At 44.1% G+C, this 20271-nt stretch overlaps 1 protein-coding gene across 1 annotated transcript; it reads left to right on the forward strand.

The window, feature by feature from the left end:
• The first annotated feature begins 9655 nt into the window (after positions 1 to 9655).
• CST7 (cystatin F) lies at positions 9656 to 19969 on the forward strand. The gene is made up of 4 exons (XM_035097321.3): positions 9656 to 10450; positions 16022 to 16194; positions 17099 to 17221; positions 19801 to 19969. The coding sequence occupies exons 1-4, from the start codon at positions 10201 to 10203 to the stop codon at positions 19876 to 19878; spliced, it is 624 nt and encodes a 207-aa protein (XP_034953212.2). The 5' UTR covers positions 9656 to 10200; the 3' UTR covers positions 19879 to 19969.
• The last annotated feature ends 302 nt before the right edge of the window (positions 19970 to 20271 follow it).

The raw sequence follows: 20271 nt of genomic DNA on the forward strand, positions 1-20271 counted from the left end.
CCTAAATTCATCAGACTCCTTTAACTGAAAATGTCGGTTCAAGCCCAAGTATTTGCAGCGGTGAGTGACGCAGAGGATAAGTTCAGCTGCAACTCATTTTTCTTGGAAGACGGCTATGCAGATTTTGAGTTCTGTTCCAAATACATCTGCTTCTACAGCAGTGGGATCTGGGTTGCAGCTGAACTTTGAAAAACAAGATTATGCATGGCAATATGTTCCAACAAACAAAGACTGTGGTCTAAGCTCAGGTATTTTAATCAGTCACACCTTATTTTCTGGGGTAGTTTAGCCTCCTGAAATTAGGTGTAATTAATGCATAGGAGTTGACTGACCAGCCAGCCCAGATTATGCATATAGTTCTTTATTTCCCCGCAAAGAATGTGGGATGGGTGGGGTATTGCACCTTTGAATTACATAAAATAAAAGAAAGCTCAGTTCACCTCCTAATGACATAATGACATTTCCAGGTGACCTGTTTATTGAGAGTTCATCCTAATTTGTTTGCAGAGAGGTTTGATGATGTTGCATCCTTTCTAGTCACTTTCCTTCTTGCAAAAAAAAAAGTCTGGAGGGTTTTTGGGGTGGGGGGGAGGCAAAGTAGGTTTGTGGCACAATCTAAACTGAATCCTACTCCAGAACAGCAGCAGACTAATTAAGTGCCCCTAATTAATGATTTAAACTGACATATGGCGCAGGAACACTACACACAGGTGAGTTTCCTGAATGATTAAAAAATCATTGTAAGCAGGGATTATATTGTGCAGGCCAGGCCAGAGGAAGAATGAAGAATTTGGTGGCCAAGGACCACACAGGGACAGGGCTTGTTGAAGCAGCTTGGGCTGAAAGCTGCCTACCTCTAGTCTACTCTAGGAGTATATAAAGGGGCAGACTCGTAGGCTCAGCCACCAGGTTTTTAGCCACATTTATTGCTGGTTTGTCTCGGCAGACAATGGAGTATGCCTCCAGGGGTGAGGTCAAACTGTTGTGTTAGCAGCAGCAAAGTGACCTCTCTGGGGCGCAAGCCTGGGCAGCATGTATGGAGGTCCCAGGCTTCACTGATATGGTCCAAAGGAAAGCAAGAGCAATACGTTTGGCACCAGCTTGGCTGCTGGAGTTACTGGAAGGAGATGCACAAGGCACCACCCAACCATCTTTGGGACTCCACTCGGGATTTGTGCGTAGGGTTTACTCCTTAGCTTTTTCTTCTCCCGAAGATATCTCCAAAGGCAGTGGATGTTTAGGACCAGAGTTTTCCTTCTCCTAGTTGGGCTACCTTCCCAGGTTGACAATCCCCACCTGCCTCTCACTTCCCTCTACGGCATGTGCAGAAACCGCCTTCTTGACCATTGGACTGTTGGTCTTGCCTGCTCAATCCATCAGTGCCTGTCTTCGAATGCAGGCCAAGTCCCTAACTCATGGAGGGTTTGAGACCCATTGGCTTCCCTCACCTGGTTTAGATGGCCACAAACTAAAACAGCGCCCTCAAGTGGGGGGGATTAACAGGGATACCCCTGTTTAAACATAACACCTGTAAAACAGGGGGACTCTGAGTCTCAGGGGGATCTGAAGGGGGACTATTACCCTCCATTTCACAGACTAACACACAGCAACGTGTGCAGGGCCAGCTAGTAGATAATAAAAACAAGCAGGTATAAAAGCAAACACGAAACTTCTGCTACGTAATCCAACAAGGAATACAAATCTTGTAAAGTTCCCAAGTAATGTATATCAGTCTGTATTGTCTTGTTCCTTCTTATACCAATAAAGAATGATACCATAGTCATTTCCAAACCAGATAAAAAAGACATCATCTTTTAGCAGTATAAAATACAACTTTAAGCTCACATCTCATCCATGCAACCCAGCGGAATATAAGGCAGCCTTTGCCCAGCCAGCTGGCCTGCAAATGTTCTGGGCCACAGCTCTCATCTGTCCCAGCAAGCACAGCTGGGCTGGCCACCAGGTTAGCAGATGGCTGGCAGAAGTAATCCATGAAGTGTGAGTGTGTACCTAACTCCAAAGACTGTGCAGACAAAGGCTAGCAGCGCTTCCCAAACTGATTATATATGTGTCCATTGCAATGACACAGTACAATCATCTTTGTACACAATCTGACAGGTTCAATCACTAAAGAATTGTCTCTTAAGCAGAGTCTGTATTATCTTGATTCTAATGAATCACAATCTCTGTTTTGTCCCTGTTTTGCCTTTGGGGAATATCTCTTTATAAAATTGTCGTTGGTGTGTGCACGCACACTCACACACAACACAGTTATCCAGATTGTGTTCTCTTTCTCGTGGCCTCTAGAAATTAAATCTCTGAGTGGGGGCTATTGGAGTGTTCAGTAATAAAGGCAAAAGGGACCCAGTTGTGACCGACTGGGGTTGCGGTGCTCATCTCGCTCTATTGGCCAAGGGAGCCGGCGCTGAACCAGAGCAGCGCACGGAAACACTGTTTGCCTTCCCATCGGAGCGGTACCTATTTATCTACTTGCACTTTGTGCTTTCGAACTGCTAGGTTGGCAGGAGCAGGAACCGAGCAATGGGAGCTCATCCCATCGTGAGGATTCGAACCACCGACCTTCTGATCGGCAACCCCTAGGCTCTGTGGTTTAACCCACAGCACCGCCCGCATCCCTGTGTTCAGTATTAGATGCTACCTATTTCACCACAAATGAATACAGTAGGCAAGAGACCATTCAGGAACATAGCATGTATGTGTGAGTGTAATTATTATTATTATTATTATTATTGCTGCTGTTGTTACTGTTGTTGGTATTATTAAATTTGTATATCTTCGGGGAGGTTCACAGCATAAAAAATACAAAATAAAAACACAAAATATATAATAAGAACAAGAACAAAACAAACCCACACCTCCCTCCCATGTGGGGTTTCTCACAGGTGGTGTGAGAATAAGGTTTTACAAATGCATAAAAACACCCCTACACTCATCTGTGAAATGTTGAGAGATGGACAAAGCATCATGGGAGCATTTTATTTTTTTTAATCTTCCTGAGGCAACTAGTGGGAGAACATGGCGGCCCAGATGCAAAGTGATCTGTAAATGGAATTGCAAGTGAAGTGTGAACTCTGAGAGCAATGGTGTGAGGTGCTAATAGAAAGCAAAAAAAAAAGCCCCGGAAGGAAATTTCAACTCCTAGGCAACAGCAGTTTAGTATAAGGAAGAGATGCTAAATAATAAAATGCAAATCAATTTTGAGGCCACTTCCTCCTTTGCCCTGTGCTTCAAGTCTGAGGCAGACACATTATATTCTTACAAAAGAATTGCCATCATATATGATTTGCTTTGTGGGTGTGTGGTGTGTCCCGTCCCCCCCCCCCGCAATCAAGTGGTAATAAATGTTATGAAATAAATGTGTAATGTAAGTGATCTCTGAGTTCCAGCCCTTATGTAGCTAGAAAGGAAGCCTCCCGTGCAGAAGAGGACAATATCAGCAGGCTTGGGGTGAACTCCAGGATTTGGAGAAGTACAACAATTATTCAGGGGGAAAACCCTAAGGGGAAGGCCATTACTCTCCAAACTGCCCAGGGAGGGAAAAATATGGCCTCCTGGATCTTGACAGCAGCACCCCACACTGCAACATTTTGTTACAGGCCCCACTAAAAGGTAAAGGGACCCCTGACCATTAGGTCCAGTCGTGACCGACTCTGGGGTTGTGCGCTCATCTCGCATTATTGGCCGAGGGAGCCGGCGTATAGCTTCCAGGTCATGTGGCCAGCATGACTAAGCCGCTTCTGGCAAACCAGAGAAGCACACGGAAACGCCGTTTACCTTCTCGCTGTAGCGGTACCTATTTTTATTATTATTATTAAAATAACTTTATTTGATTCATTCAAACTGTACATCAATTTCAAATTAAACAGCTTCAACAAAAAATAAAATAAAATACATTTATAACTTGTGTTACAAATGTCTTATTCATAGAATCAACCCTATCTTCCCTCCTCCCCATCCCCGCCCTGAACCCTCCCTTCCCTCCCCGACGACTGTAGTGGTACCTATTTATCTACTTGCACTTTGACGTGCTTTCGAACTGCTAGGTTGGCAGGAGCTAGGACCGAGCAACGGGAGCTCACCCCGTCGCAGGGATTCGAACCACCGACCTTCTACACACATGAGCAGCCCAAGAAACACCTACAGACTTATCAAATGTTGATGCCACCTGAGCCTATAAGAGAAAGGTCTCAGTCTGCAATTCTGCACTTACTTGACTGAGAGAAAATCACATTGAGCCTAGTGGTTCTTGCTTCCGTAAAGCTTATGGTACCACAGCATAATGTAAAATCATTGATACAAGCTAATGTTTCCATGACACTTGTATAATATGTTTTCAGAATTACAAAGCCACATAAACCACCTTCATTTATTTCGAAGGATAATAGATTGCTAGCTTCAGACCCACAGCAGAGGTCATGTGGTTAAGAGTTTAATAGAAATAGGGGAAATGAGTATCTTGGGGTTTCTAGATTTATTTTTCAGTTGCTTCAACACTGTGATGTGCCTGATGTATGGGAGTTTTCTCAGTTTCCTGACTCACAAACTGACTGCAGTTCATCCTCGGGAGCTTCATTGTATAACTGATATACACAATATACTGTACTTTAAAGCATATTTCCCCCCTCAAAAACCCTGGGAACTGTAGTTTACCCTCAACGAGTTACAATTCCCACAAACCCTTAACTAACTACAGGACCCATAGTTATCTGAGGGAAGTAATATGCTTCAAATGTGTGTTAAGGGTATAAGATGAAACCTCAGACAAGCAGAAACGGTCACAGAAAGATTCTACTCCACAGCTTCAAGAACAAACTTTTTTTTTTTAAGCTAACTGGTCACTGGTCCCTTTGCAGAGCTTACCTGTTTCTGGCTGGGAGAAAAATACCCAAAGTAATTCATCTATCTCTCTCGAGTTTTGTAGCCATAAATAACCTCAGGAGCTGACGGAGACATTTGCAAGTGTACCTTAATTGGTTATAAAAGCAATTAGGTCCACCTGCTCCTAGTGGACCTGCAACTCAGGGATCACTGCTGTTTTCTCATCATTCCTGAAGTTGTCACCTTGTTTCCTGGACACACGACTTTGCTTTTAACAGCAATATTTACTGTATCTCCAGGTAGCTGGAAGGTACAACAGCTGAACTTCTGCCTGTCAAACCACTGTTTATGGAACAAAAGTCCCGATAGGAAAAAAAACTGGCAGCACTAAGAGCAACTTCTAAGCAGTGCCAATGGCAGGCTATTTTGCACCCTAGGTAAGGCTAACAACTTGCACCCCCCCCAAAAAAAAGCTTACTTCAATTTTCAAAAGCAGATGTATTGTCAAAAAAATAAAAAGCACAAAACTTGACACTGCTAAGTATAAATTGCAAATATAAAAAAATTCCTTCAGTAGCACCTTAAAGACCAACTAAGTTTTTATTTTGGTATGAGCTTTCGTGTGCATGCACACTTCTTCAGAAGAAGATCTGAAGAAGTGTGCATGCACACGAAAGCTCATACCAAAATAAAAACTTAGTTGGTCTTTAAGGTGCTACTGAAGGAATTTTTTTATTTTACTTCGACCCAGACCAACACGGCTACCTGCCTGTAACCATTGCAAATATAAGTAATACAAGAATCTTTCTTTATCTTTGTTTAACACATCTAATTTGAGGACATCCTGGCACAACCAAATTCACACAGAGAGACATGCAGGAAGGGGATAGAAAACCGAGGAAGATCTGGTTGTTTGTGGGAAGACTTCCTGGGGCTGTGTGTGTGAGAGAGAGGAATAGACCCACAGGTCTTGGGAGGGGCCAGACCTGGTGATTAAGGCTTTGGTATTTTATAGTGCCTCAAACTCCACCCTGGGAGCCAGCAAGGCAGCGGCACTGGTGGAGAAAGGGGTGGGTGGTAGGTGCAGAACGCCCCGGGTGTTATCCCTTGGGTGTGTGTGACATCACCGCCCCATTCCTCCTGGGACGCTCGTCGTGGGCGGCACCCCTCTGAAACGCTCGCTGCACCCCCCTGAGACACTCACTAACCACACTCCCGAGTGCACAGCATGTGCGCCACTCCGAATGCCGGAGCAGCTAGCTCCGCCTCTGGACACTGGACATCAAGAGAGAAGGATCCTTAGAGCAGGCACCCCCAAACTGCAGCCCTTCAGATGTTTTGGCCTACAACTCCCATGATCCCTAGCTAACAGGACCAGTGGTTGGGGAAGATGGGAATTGTAGTCCAAAACATCTGGAGGGCCGAAGTTTGGGGATGCCTGCCTTAGAGCAACAGAAACATGAGGCACATTACCCAGGAGTTCTTACTGGCTATTATGAGTGGGGCTAGTGGGAGTCCAACAACATCTGGAGAGCTGCAGGTTCCCTAGCTCTGCTATAACTGGTGGGGGAGACAGCATTGGTGGTAAATCCAGACATGTATTCATGCTTCATGTGCAGGCAGGCTTTTCACAGCATCCACACAGCGTTGCTGGAATCAAAATGCCAGCCACTATTCTTCCCCCACCCCCAGCCATTTAAACCAGATTTACATTTTGGGTGGGAAATCCGAAAAGTTACCGAAAAAAGTGTCACCTGCCAATGATCAGTTTGCAATATTCAGCCCCCATCTGGAAGAACCCCGAGATTGAGAGGTGGCAGAACCAGCTGCATGCTCAGTGTTAACATGCTCATAATTAAGAAAGCGCAGTCTGTACATATTGGCATTAGGATGTGGTTTAGCCATGTGGCTGTGAGAAAGTGTTTGCTTAGGAAGTGGCAACTACGTATTCAATTAGAAAGGTGGGGCTGCAAAGGATTCCAGAGAAGTAAGATGATATGATCTTCTGTTAGCCGAGGATTAGTCACAACTATTCATGCATTTAGTTCATTTCCTATGCTGTTATTTAGCTTAGGGGTTTTCCACACTGTTTCTTTCCCCTGGTGCTAAAACCCGCTTTTCAGCAATAATGCATAATCATAATCATCATCATCATCATCATAAACCAATTACAGTAGAAGGTAAAGTAGCAAGTTTTTAGAAATGTTTTTAATGTTTTTCAAATTTATACACTTCATTAAGTTTACAACAATTTTAACATTTCAGAGTTTGACTTCCTTCCCCCTCTTTCTGCAGTTCCTTAAATTAATTTTTTAAAAAATATCTTCTGCATATCCAAATTCACTTAATTTGCTCAATTAATTATCTGCTTTAAATCTAGGTAAAGGTAAAGGACCCCTGGACGGTTAAATCCAATCAAAGGCGACTATGGGGTTGCAGCACTCTTCTCGCTTTCAGGCTGAGAGAGCCAGCGTTTGTCAACAGACAGCTTTCCAGATCATGTGGCCAGCACGAGTGAACTGCTTCCGGCGCAACAGAACACCATGACGGAAACCAGAGAGCACGGAAACAGTGTTTACCTTCCCGTCACAGCTGTACCTATTTATCCACTTGCACTGGCGTGCTTTCGAACTGCTAGGTTGGCAGGAGCTGGGACAGAGCAACGGGAGCTCACCCTCTCACGGGGATTCAAACCGCCAACCTTCTGATCAGCAAGCCCAAGAGGTTCAGTAGTTTAGACCACAGCGCCAAGCATCCCACTTTAAATATATACTCTTATGACAGGTTATTACAGTAATCCTGCCAATGTTTTGATCTGTTTGCAATTTATCTGTAAATATTCAATAAACCATTTCCATTCTTTTATAAAAAGTTTGTTATCTTGATTTCTTATTCTTCTGGTGAGTTTTGCCATTCCTGCATATTCCATAAGTTTTTGTATCCATTCTTCCTTTGCTGGGACTTCTGCTTCTTTCCACTTTGGGGCAAGTAGCATTCTTGCTGCTATAGTCCCTATATAATTCCAAAAAGAAAACTTCTGGGGTTCCCCCCCCCAAGGTTATTTTAAACAAAATTTTCAATTCATTATATATCATTTCCCAGTAATCTTTAACCTTACTACATATGCAAGGTAGCAAGTGGTGCAGGCAGGCAGGAACACATTTACCTGAGAGGAAGTCCCTTTGGCTTGCTTCTGAGTAGGCCAAGTTGTTGGCTGTGTTAGTCAGTAAGGACCACAGGGCGGATTTTCCTTTAACTGGGAAACACTGGCCTGTGAGCGCTCCAGTTGGAGAGCAGCCTTTACCAAAGGTGTCATGGGCTTTGAAGAAACTCGATCTCAGGACGCAAGGGAGAAACGTGCTAAGAGGAAGGCACACTTGGCAAATCCACACCGTGATCAACTCCCATCTGGAAACCAATGTCCCCACTGGGGAAGGACGTGTGGATCCAGAATTGGCCTCCACAGTCACTTACGGACCCATTGTTAAAACCGTGTTTATGGAAGACAATCGTACTCGGCTACGAGTGATCGCCAAAGAAGAAGAAGTTGTAAGGGAATGACAGACCCACCAGAAAAGTCACATAATGTGCTATTCTCCCTTCTGAGACCGGTTGTCACAATCTGGCAAAACTAGAAAAAAACTTTACCACTAGAAAGCAACTGACGCAGATCCACTGCTTCCCCAGAAGTGCATCTTACTCCTCCTCTAGAGCAGCAATGCACTAAGGGCATACCACCTGCATGGGTTATAGAGCTGATAGAAGGATTGATGATCCCTGAATCTTATTGTTAGCTAGACATGGAAATGAAGTTTGGTCCAAATAGTAGCAATCTAACAATGGCCCCAAAGTATAGGGAAGAGGGAAGCAAGTAAAGCCCAGGTGTTTTCCTGGAAAGAGGGAGTGGGTTTTATGAAGGGTCCACATGGGCAAGTTTTTTTAAAAAAATGAGCAACACAACTATTGATCTGAAATATAATGGAATGCAAGAACAGCAAACAACTCCCATAGGTATGGAACCACAGAGGGCCACAACACAGAAAACAGATTGGGAAAATGTGGCTTTTGGGGAGCGGTGCAGAAGAGTCCATAGCAAGAACTTTGATTCAAGGATAGTCCTGAATCAAGTTTCTTAGAAAGGGTAATAGTGCCCCCTAGTGAATTGTGCTTGCCTCAACTGAGCAAATGTCTGTCTGTAATGTTTTGGTTCACTTGTCCTGTAGGAGAGCCAGTATGGCTTCAGAAAAATTGCCTGCGTAGAGGAGAGATAAAAGTGTAATAATAAGATAGATCATGGGAGTCACTCCACTCTTTTAAAATCAGCAGGAGAGCCTCTAGTAATATATGCATTTTCATGCACAATTCACCATATTATTTGCATTTTTGGTACACATTACTTGGCTGGAGAATTTGGGGGAAAATGTGCACAGTAAAAGAAATTCACACACAAATACTGAAAAAATTTTCAAGATGACTTTTTTGGAGAGAGAAAAAAACAATTTGCAAACTGATGTGGAAATGTGGAGAACTTAAGAATAAGAAAATGAGAAACTGAGAGAAACAGAAATTGACAGATTTGCCCACCGCTAGTAGTGGTCTTATAGGAAAATTTGCAATTGCTGAGTGGCATGCAATTATAATTCATGCTCAAAGCATGCGTGGCTACAATGCACCTATGCCTTTTCTGTATGTGTGCATAATCGTTTCTTGGTGAGTGTCAAATTCCATGGCTTTTAGAAATCTACGCAGAGTGGGAGGAGCTCCTCGGGGATTTTGAGGAAAGAGGGATCTTGGGAGAGTTGATAACTCATAATCCCTTCGTATCTCCTGTGGCTACAGTGAGGAACCTAGACAGAAGACTTCTCTGTTTCCAAACTGCTTTAATAATTTTGTGCATTTGGGACACAAATATTTCACATCCATGTTGACTCCAGTAAGGTCTGTGTTATGAATGCCATATTGGATATTTCTGGCTTCCCGCCCTTATCGCAACACCACATGACTAGAACCATGTTCTAGAACTATTTCCTTTGTTCTAGAAGCATTGGTGAATACCCGGAGCTGTGGAGTTTGCAGGGATGGTTGTCTCTCAGGGGGAGAGAGAAATGGGTATACTTGATCAGGGTCTGAGCTACACCCTTTTCTATTACCTAACATAGCACAACTTTTTGCATGACTTGAATGATTGAACCTCCCCATGTTCTTTCTGAACTGCCTCTTACTTCTTCTACCTGCCCATTTTGGATCTGGCTTCCCCTTTTAAAAACAAACAAACAAACAAACAACCCTGTTATGCACCAAGTGCTAACATCACCCAGAGTTCTTCAAAAAGAAACTTGCTAATAGATTTTGCAAGGGCCAATGAACAGGACAGGAGATAGCGATCTTGGCTTTTTTTATACAGTATGCTCTTCTTGGCCAATGAGAGCTCCTGAAGAAGCCATGGAAACCCCACTTCCTCTGCTAGGTGCAAAAAAGCAAGTGCTCGAGTCAAGCAGCCCTCGTTTCTTTGCTGATTACCATAGGAAAGTAGAAATGGTGTCCATTGGGTGGAGGAAAATGACTCTACTTTGCTGTCTTCTTCTCTGTGATGTGGCCAGGACTTCAGCTGGTAAGATCAGAAAATAGCTTTAGTATTCTCCCATGGCGTTTGCATGTGTGTGTACAATATTTAAAATGCTGTACATGGGTTTCCCTCCAATAATCACGGGAACTGTAGTTTCTTGAGGGTGCTGGGAATTGCATCTCTGTGGTGGATAAGCTACAGTTCCCATGATTCTTTGGGGGAAGCCATGCACTTTAAATGTATGTTGTGTACGCAATTATTATCAGTTGAGACCACTACAGTCATACCTCAGTTTAAGTACGCCTCGGTTTGAATATTTTCAGTTTAAGTACTCCGCGGACCTGTCTGGAAAGGATTGATCCACTTTCCATTACTTTCAATGGGAAAGTTTGCTTCATGTTAAGGACGCTTCAGGTTAAGTACGGACTTCCGGAACCAGTTGTGTTTGTAAACCGAGGTACCACTGTACTTTTTATTTAAGTCTAAAAAACAGGGTTAAGTTTAAGAAACAGGGTTGCACTGGGTAGAGAGTGTGTGCAATTGAATCAAGGACACCCTTGTGAAGGAGAAGCTGTTGCAAAGTTTCCTAGTAGCAGGTAGGTCAATTTGAGAATTTCCAGTGTTTTATTTGAAAATGGGATTAGAGATGCCACCTGTTGCTCCTTTGCAAACTCTCTGAGACAGAGGTTCAGCACAGGGAACTCCCTCCCTTCCCATGACATCTCCATGCATGGAAAACTTCTCTTGCTAAATAGCTGGATGCCAGGCTGTGTTTAAAGGTTCAGGATCATGGCTGAAAACTTAATGCTAAGTGGGAGGGGGGGTATTGGTTTGTTTTTGTTTTTATTGTGCATTTTGTGTTCTCTATTTTTTCATTTTTATGTTGTGAACTGCCCTGTGATCTTTGGACGAAGGGCATTATACTACTACTAATAATAATAATAACAATAATGGTGGTGATGGTGATGTTGAGGTTCTCTCTTTATTCAGACATGAATGCACAGAAAAAGTAGAGTCTCACAAAGTGCCTGCTGTTAGATAAACCGAAATCTCTCTTTTTCCATTGTGGTTTATAGTCTGAGTGGTGAAGAAGCTACCGGTAAGGGTGTTTTCCCTGTTCACAATATTTGATTAACACAGGGTGTGTGTGGTGGTGTTTTAGGCATTTCTCAAGGCTATTTAAAATGAATATGCAGCTGTTTTCAACATTTCTGGAAGGAGCGGCACTGATGTAAATGGAGCTGTCTTTTTAATACTAGCAGTGGGATGCCAACCAAAGGGTGGGAATATTTGAGAATTTGCTCAGCTTGGCATTCAGAGTGAAAAAGAAAAGGCGGACAGAAAGAGACTGATATAGGCAAAAATCTGCCTTTATTCCCTTATTGGGTTCTCCATCGGTTGGAGAATATAACAGAGGCCAACCAGAGAAGTTTGAGAAGCAAAGTCTTTATTTTCGCTGTTGCAACAGGGTCCTTCCTCTCACGCAGGAGAACAAGGAAGGGACCCCAAGCAAAGGTGTCTTGCCCTTAAAAAGAAATTTGAAATTGGTTTCAGCCCACCCCCCAGAAGCATCATCCATATGTCACAGAAGGGGTGTAGCCCAAGACCCCCCTCCCTAGATTCATCATAGGTACATCATGAAAGGGGAGGTCTGGTGGCAGTAATCTGAGCAGTCTGGACCCTGCCCCCTGCCCCCAAAACCTAATCAACAAAAAAGAGAGATATTTACATTTCCCTGTTTCCCAGCCAAGTTAATCACACCCTTTTGTCTGGCACTCAGGTATCAGGATGCCAGGGATTATCACTTTAATTCCTGAGACAATGAGAAGGTTCCCCCCACCCCCCTTCTTCCTTGCAGAGGAACACCTGGTCAGAGAGAGAGAGTCAAAATGGTGTCAGTCAGGCCTGTCTTCCTGTGCTGCTTCAGACATGTTTCTGTACATTCATGTACATGTTTTATGAACAATATATATATATATATATATATATATATATATATATATATATATATATATGTGACCTCAAAATTCTTATAACAAGACCATGGAAGAAGATGGACCTACTGACTGCTGCTATCACAGTGGCCACTGTGAATGAAGACATCATTCATATGCCACCCTCAGTTCCCCATAGGCATCCAGTTGGCTTCAGTATGTTGTGAATGTGTGTGAAATTTCAAACCACTTCTTCTCTCACTCTTTACAATGTGCGTGTAGCCTTAGTGGAGCCACACCTACATTCTGCTGGGAATGTGTGTGAAATTCGGAACCACTTCCTCTATTACTCTTCCTCCATTTCATTTATGTCTATCCCTAACAGAGCTATCAACACGTTCTGAAGTGCGGTAGGTTATTTATTTCATTCCATTTATGAAATGCTTTCTAAAAGCAAATCTCAGATCAGCGCAACAATAAAAGCATCAAGAATTTTAAAAAAATTCAAGTCCAATGCACATACAGACTGGGATAAACGTCTCCATTTAAAAGTGATTTGGACACACATTCACAGCGTGCAACATTCAGACACACTTGCTGAGTGAATAGCACAACGTAAGAGTGTGTAGTCCCGCCCCATATACTGTGCATGCTAAGTGACCCCCCTCCTGGCATTCATGGACACACGGCAAATGTCTGGAGGGAGGGGCTTTGCACATACACCCATACATTTGAATAACCCCTCCCTACAGATATTTGCATTGTGCACACAGATGCCAAAGGAGGGGCAGTTCAGCATGAGTGGTGTCGTGTTTGAGGCTACTCAGTGTGTCCTTGCTTTTGTGTGAAGCTAGTTCGCACATGCATGTATCACCTGATTTCTCTAGCCGTGATAAATTTGTACTTGTGGTGATCACGTGGTTAATATGAATGTATGAACCGGCCTGTACTGTTCAAGGGGAGAGAAACTGCACAATTTTTACCATGCATTAATTCAGACAATTTCTTTTTTTTCATTACACAGTTGCAAAACCAGGACTTTGTGGGTTGCACGGTGTGTCCCCAAGTTACACACAGTCCTGCCAGAAACTTGACCTATTGTTTAAATGCATTGCCATTTCAAGCTTTCCTTTGGAAAAAGTTTGCAGTTTTGACACTCTCTTGTCGTGTCCTGTGAGTCAACTGCTGATTGCAGAGTAACGATAAACCACAGAGTGGGTTTTAACTGTGAGAGAAAGGAAGAAGCTGCTGGTTCCCGCCCCCCCATACGACATCAGCTTTGAAAGCTGTCAGTTTTTCAGTCTGAGTTTGCCAAAGAGCAAGCGGCAAGCTTCTTCAGTAAAGTTGGAGGCTCCAATAGGCAGCAAGTGATCTTGGTGGTGTTGGGACTACAGGTGATGACCATTTTGCACGCAGGTTGCATTGCGGACCCCCGCGAGCATCAGCAGAGAGCATGTTAGCCCACTCTGCCCCTGCTCTGCCCCCTTTCCTGGGGTCGGTGCAATGCACGCATTCAGTGTTACACATCAAAACAGCCATTGTCTGTAATTCAAATAAATGGCAAGCTAGCACCTTGGGCAAATCCACAAAGTCCTGTGTACAGTAGTTAAAAACAAAACAAGCAGCTCTGGGCCATATTTGTCTCACAAAACTATTTGCCTGGTTCCCAGGGGCTTACTCCAATTGTAATTTGTGTTGTGGTCAAATTTGCCCCCCCCCCCCGCTTTCATTCAAATGACGAATACATTTGTTTTCCAAAATAGGGAGGTGGAGGTGTGAAATTCCAAACCTGAATGCTGCAATCTATAATATCCCAGCCATGCCAATGCATATGCACTGTAAATATTGTTGCACGCCATCCCAGTCTCCAAGCAGTGTGAGATTCCAAGGGATCCAGGCCGTTACCCAGGGTTTTGTTTCCTTGGAATGAGGGACAGCAGAGACTGTGGTGTTATTAAACCACAGAGCCTAGGGCTTGCCCATCAGAAGGTCAGTGGTTCGAATCCCCGCAATGGGTTGAGCTCCCTTTGCTTGGTCCCTGCTCCTGCCAACCTAGCAGTTCAAAAGCACATCAAAGCGCAAGTAGATAAATAGGTACTGCTCCAGCGGGAAGGTAAACGGCGTTTTCGTGCGCTGCTCTGGTTCACCAGAAGCGGCTTAGTCATGCTGGCCACATGACCCGGAAGCTGTACGCCAGCTCCCTCAGCCAATAGAGTGAGATGAGCACCGCAACCCCAGAGTCGTCCGCAAGTGGACCTAATGGTCAGGGGTCCCTTTACCTTTCTTACAACCTGAGCATACGATGGAGGGGCTCACAGCATTAACACCCCTAGAAGGTATTGCTTCTTCCATAGCCACAGTCTTGGATTCCAGCGGAAATAAGGCATGTCTCTCTCTCTCTCTCTCTCTCTCTCTCTCTCTCTCTCTCTCTCTCTCTCTCTCTCTCTCTCTCTCTCTCTTTCTTTCTCTCTCTCTCTCTCTCTCAAGCTTCTGCCTTTAACTTATGGCTCACACATGCAACTCCACTTTGCCTTTTTTTTCTTCTGACTGACAAAAGCCACTTACCTTAATGACACATACTTACCAGTTCCATAACTACTAGGGGCTAGCCAGGTTTTTTGCTCTGGGTAAAGCCTCCAGAGGAGTCCCATTGAGGCTCTCAGCCTGTGTGAGTATGAAAAAATGTGGGTGTTTTATTCTTCTTGCCAAACTGGGTCTTTGACCTGTGTGAAATAAACCTTATTTTTGCCCCTGCTTAGGCCATAACCTCACCAGGAAGCTGGCCTGGCTATTCCAGCAATTGAATCCTTGCTAGGTCCAGGAATTAGAATGGGACTCAAGTGTACAGCCCAACACTCCCCACCCCTGTACTTGGTGAAGGGTTTTTCTTGTTATCATTTCTGACAGGAGATACTACTGAGCTGAGCTTGAGTGGGGCAAGTAGAATAATGGAATCATAGAATTGTAGTGTTAGAAGGGACTGGTGTCATCTAGTCCAACACCCTGCAATGCAGGAATCACATTTATAAATCTGCACATTCTGAAACAACATGAGAACTGAGAGGAAAGCCATCCTTTGAAATTCACACTTCTCTGAATTTCGCAAAGCAGTTTCTCCAGCCAAATAACTTTTGCAAAAATGCATGTATTGGGGTGCATGCAATGAACTTACGAGTGAAAACAATTTCAAAAATGCACTATAATTGAGGGGAAATGCTTGTAAAAATGTGTATATTGGATAAATTGCATACAAAAACATGGTTCTTTTTTAAGAAATTTGCACTAAAAGTGATGACATTTTATGAGGATGGCTTTTTAAAATTACAAATTCTGCACCAATGCAGAGAACTGAATTTAATATTGGAGAAAATGAGAAACCAGGCAGATGGGCAGGATATACATAATAAAATTTTTATTAATTATTATTAAATGGAGAAATCTGAAGCTGACAGATCTGTCCATTCCCGGTAGCCATCAGCCATTCTCCCAACTTGTGTGGCTTCTCTCTGCACAAATGACCAGACTGACATGGGGTTGCGACAGAAAAACAGTTCCTCTGCCGCACAAAACTGCCGCATCAGTTGGGCTTGAGAACTTAGCTGATACATCATAAGGTTATTTCCATGTGTCCGCCGGACAAAATTTCTAAATAATTATTTGTTTGTGAATTGTGCTTCTACAGGTAGCGAGAGGCATTCGCCTAATTCAGCTATAAAACCTGGATCTCCTATCACTGTCAAGACCAACGACCCAGGAGTTCAGAGAGCTGCTAGGTTTGGTGTTTACAGATACAACAACAGTTCAAATGACATCTTTCTATTCAAAGAATTTCGCATAAACAAAGCCATGAGGCAGGTAAGGAAACTCCGGCTGTTATGGCAACAAATTCAGCAACGAAACAAAACCTCCTTCTGTTGATCTTAACACCAGAGAAAGTTGATAGGGAACGAGGTGGTCTTTAAGGTATTTGTGGCCTGAGTTGTTAAGGCAGGCATCCCCAAACTTCGGCCCTCCAGATGTTTTGGACTACAATTCCCATCTTCCCCCACCACTGGTCCTGTTAGCTAGGGATCATGGGAGTTGTAGGCCAAAACATCTGGAGGGCCGCAGTTTGGGGATGCCTGTGTTAAGGCCTTTAATCACTAATACCACGTTTCCCCGAAAATAAGACACTGTCTTATATTTATTTTTCCTCAAGAAGACACACTATGGCTTATTTTCAAAGGGTGTCTTATTTTCCAGCCTTGCCTCTTCCTTGGCGCCCTCCAGAACTGCGCCTATCACTATGTCTTATTTTCGGGGTATGGCTTATATTGCGCAAATGCGTAGAAATCCTGCTACGGCTTATTTTATGGGTATGTCTTATTTTCAGGGAAACAGGGTATGAATATCTTGAATTAGGTGCAGAAATGAACTGGCTGCAACCAAGGCAGCTGTTTTAAGAGGTTATATATGATCCAAATGCAACCCCAACTAGTAATCTCACTGTTTCATCACCTTCTCCCAGTGTAGTCTCTGGTCAAACAGGTTTAACAGGTTTTTGTCCTTCAAAACCAATAATCAGAGATAACAGTGGGATGAATATACCAACAACAGGCACCAACATGCCTTAGCAACATGCCTCCCTCTTGGGGGGGGGTATAAAGCCTTTGAAAAAACTATTATCTTCCCTTCCTGCTCCCCCAGTATATGAGAAGTTCTCTCTATCTCTCCAAGTTGTCCTTACTATGTGTGGTTTAGTGAAAACTGTTCTCTCTAGGTTGTGAGAGGGGTGAAATACAAAATGGATGTTGATATCTGCCGGACAGTATGCACCAAAAGGATACATCCAGAGCCCAACTTGGACAGATGTGATTTCCAGACAAAAAAGACACTGAGACAAGTAAGATGTGTTCAGATTTCTCATTGGTTTCCTAATGGACTAATGTGGAACGTTACGGGGGACTCAGCTACATTAGTAAAGAAAAAGCGTTTTAAATGCATTAGAACACCGTGACGCCAGATGGCGCTGTGGAGTTACGTCTTTCGGCAACGTGATTTCCCATTACGAGGTTTCCAACACATTTTCCTGAAATGTTTGTTTTTCATGTGTCTAGATTCAGCCAGGATCTGCTGTGCTATCCAATTGCAGAGAGGCCAACTTGAATAAAATATGGGGGGGGAGGGAGGTCCCACATAACTGAACACATGATTCGGCGCACCACATCATTTTAATGGAACTGCCCATCAAGGGGCCTGGCCCTCTCAAATATTTTATTAGGGGAGCCAAAGGGACTTTGGCCCCGAGGAGTTGATTCCTATGCGTATTGGTATCCCTTCACTGGTGACTTAGCTGTGCCCAGCTTTATCAATGTCCACGAGTCCTGAAGTGCAAACATTATAAAAAGGTAAAGGGACCCCTGACCATTAGGTCCAGTCGTGACCGACTCTGGGGTTGTGGCTCTCATCTCGCATTATTGGGCGAGGGAGCCGGCATACAGCTTCCAGGTCATGTGGCCAGCATGACAAAGCCGCTGGCCACATGACGCCGTTTACCTTCCCGCTGTAGCGGTACCTATTTATCTACTTGCACTGTGACGTGCTTTCGAACTGCTAGGTTGGCAGGAGCTGGGACCAAGCAACGGAGCTCACCCCGTCGCGGGGATTCAAACCGCCAACCTTTTGATCAGCAAGCCCTAAGCTCAGTGGTTTAACCCACAGCGCCATATAGAACTTAAATGTATGCAAAATAAGCATGGTGACCAATATAAAATGGGAAAAATCAACCCAAACTCTGAAGGGCTGCAAGCTGGGGAAGACTGGCTTGTGTCATAACCAAATTTGCTGGTTTTTAAGATGCCACAATAATTTGTTGTTTTTTTGCTGCTGCAATAAACTGACATCTACCCCTGGAAGTGATAAATTTTTCTCCAGATGTTGATGGACACCATTCCCCATTCCAGTTAGAATTCAATAAGTTAATAAGGGAAGCCAGGTGTGAAAAACCACATTGTAGATTTCAAATTCTCTCTTCAGGAAACACTTTTCACATTGACTGGTCTGCTGCAGAACTCTCACACATGGCAGAGAGAGCCAGAGAACATGCTCATGCAGCACACAAGCCAGGCCGGTTGGATGTTTCATTGCATAAATATATAGCATGCAAAATTCATGTTGGGGAGACAGCTGCAATTCTTACCTCTCCAAGATCCTGATGGTTCAAATTTTGTTACATGTTGGGAGCCTTAATGTCTGAGAGCCTTGACATTACCTTCTACCTTCAAATCTGGGAGCTTTAAAAAAAATTACAGTGGTACCTCGGATTTCGAACGGAATCCATTCTGGAAGTATGTTCAACTTCCAAAACATTCAGAAGCCAAGGCGCAGCTTCTGATTGGCTGCAGAAAGCTCCTGCAGCCAATCGGAAGCCGCATAAGCCACGTTGGACGTTTGGGTTCCAAATAATGTTCGCAAACCGGAATACTCACTTCCGGGTTTGGGGCCCAAAACGTTCAACTCGCAAGGCATTCACGAACCAAGGTACGACTGTACCTTTCACAGAATACCTTAGGTAATGTAAGAAGCACTGGGCAATGTGAGAGGAACCTACACTATGGCTCCTTCCCAGTGCTATGTTCCCTAGAAAAAGAGGTGCCAGAACTCTCTGGTTCTTTTATAATGGCAATGGTGCCCACCTGAGAGGTGCCAGAACTGAGTTCCAGCACGTTCTTGCTTTTAAAAGCCCTGCTCTATCCTATTTCTGTGTTAGTTATGTTGCGCCCAGGCTTGATATCAGCACTAGGCACCTTCTGGCACCTGCCCATAGCCTCTACCCCCACCCACCAATCAGTGAGCGGCTACAAATGGCCATGATGAATTTCCCACAATTCTCTGGGGTGACTCTGTAGGAGAAAGGTCTACAAGGGCACTGTGGAAAATCTGAAATGGTTGCTGCTGCCTCGTAAATCGGGGGCAGGCCCTACTGGTGTAGGGGAACGAAGCCACAGAAGGCACTTTGTCAAGGAAGTCTGGCCTTTGCTGCTCCCGTGTGGCCTGGGACTTCTCCGTGTGCAACATGAGAAGTTGTGCAGCAGTGGCAACATCGTAACATGAGAGCAGCGAGTGACTCTTCCCTTGCTGATGCAGAATCTTTCCACACGTAATATATGGAGGTTATCAGATAGTGAAAGCACTGCAAGAAAGGCTGCCGTTTCCTAAGCCAGGGCATTGCAAGAGGCTTCTGTCCTTTATCACGTTGGGCATGAGGCCCAGAGTAAGGAGTTGCGCATGAATGTTGCAGGAGCTGTGGCCACATCTCCTTGCCTTGGGGTTGTCAAAGAGGAAGGTGGAATAACTGTGAGTTCCTTTTTGAAATACCTGGTCAGGATATTGAACAAGCCATTGGATAATGACATGGGACAGCTTTATAGATTTCGACATTGGGCTGATTTTGATATTCATCTTTCTCCTTTCCCTTCTCAGACATTCAGATGCCATTTTGAAGTTTGGATCACCCCCTGGCTGCATCAAGTCGAAGTCCCGGTCTCCCTCTGCCAATAACCTCCCCCTAATACAGGCAATGGACTCTGTTTTTGTATATGTTGTTCTGTGACAAAATCGTCAGTAAAGATGCTGGTCTGTAAAAAAAAAATTGTATGTGGTTTTATTGGGTTGTCGCTAATTAATTCTGCATCCTAGAGGTGAAGTTGGACAAATGATGGGGTGGGGGAGAAGCTGCAAAATGGGTGGCATAACTGGAAGAATTAGGTTCAGTGCAGCTAAAAGCAAATACGGTACACCAAACAGGGCAGGGGTCAAGCAAAGGAATAAATAGGCAGCACACCAAGGAGATATAAGCAAGTGCTGTTATCCATCCCGCCAGCGGCCTCTTCCTTTTACGAGGGCTAATAGAAGACTGACGCTTACGTCACACACAAATCTATTATACAGGTG

Source organism: Zootoca vivipara, chromosome 15, assembly GCF_965207765.1.
Source record: "Zootoca vivipara chromosome 15, rZooViv2.hap1.1, whole genome shotgun sequence".
NCBI lineage: Eukaryota > Metazoa > Chordata > Lepidosauria > Squamata > Lacertidae > Zootoca > Zootoca vivipara.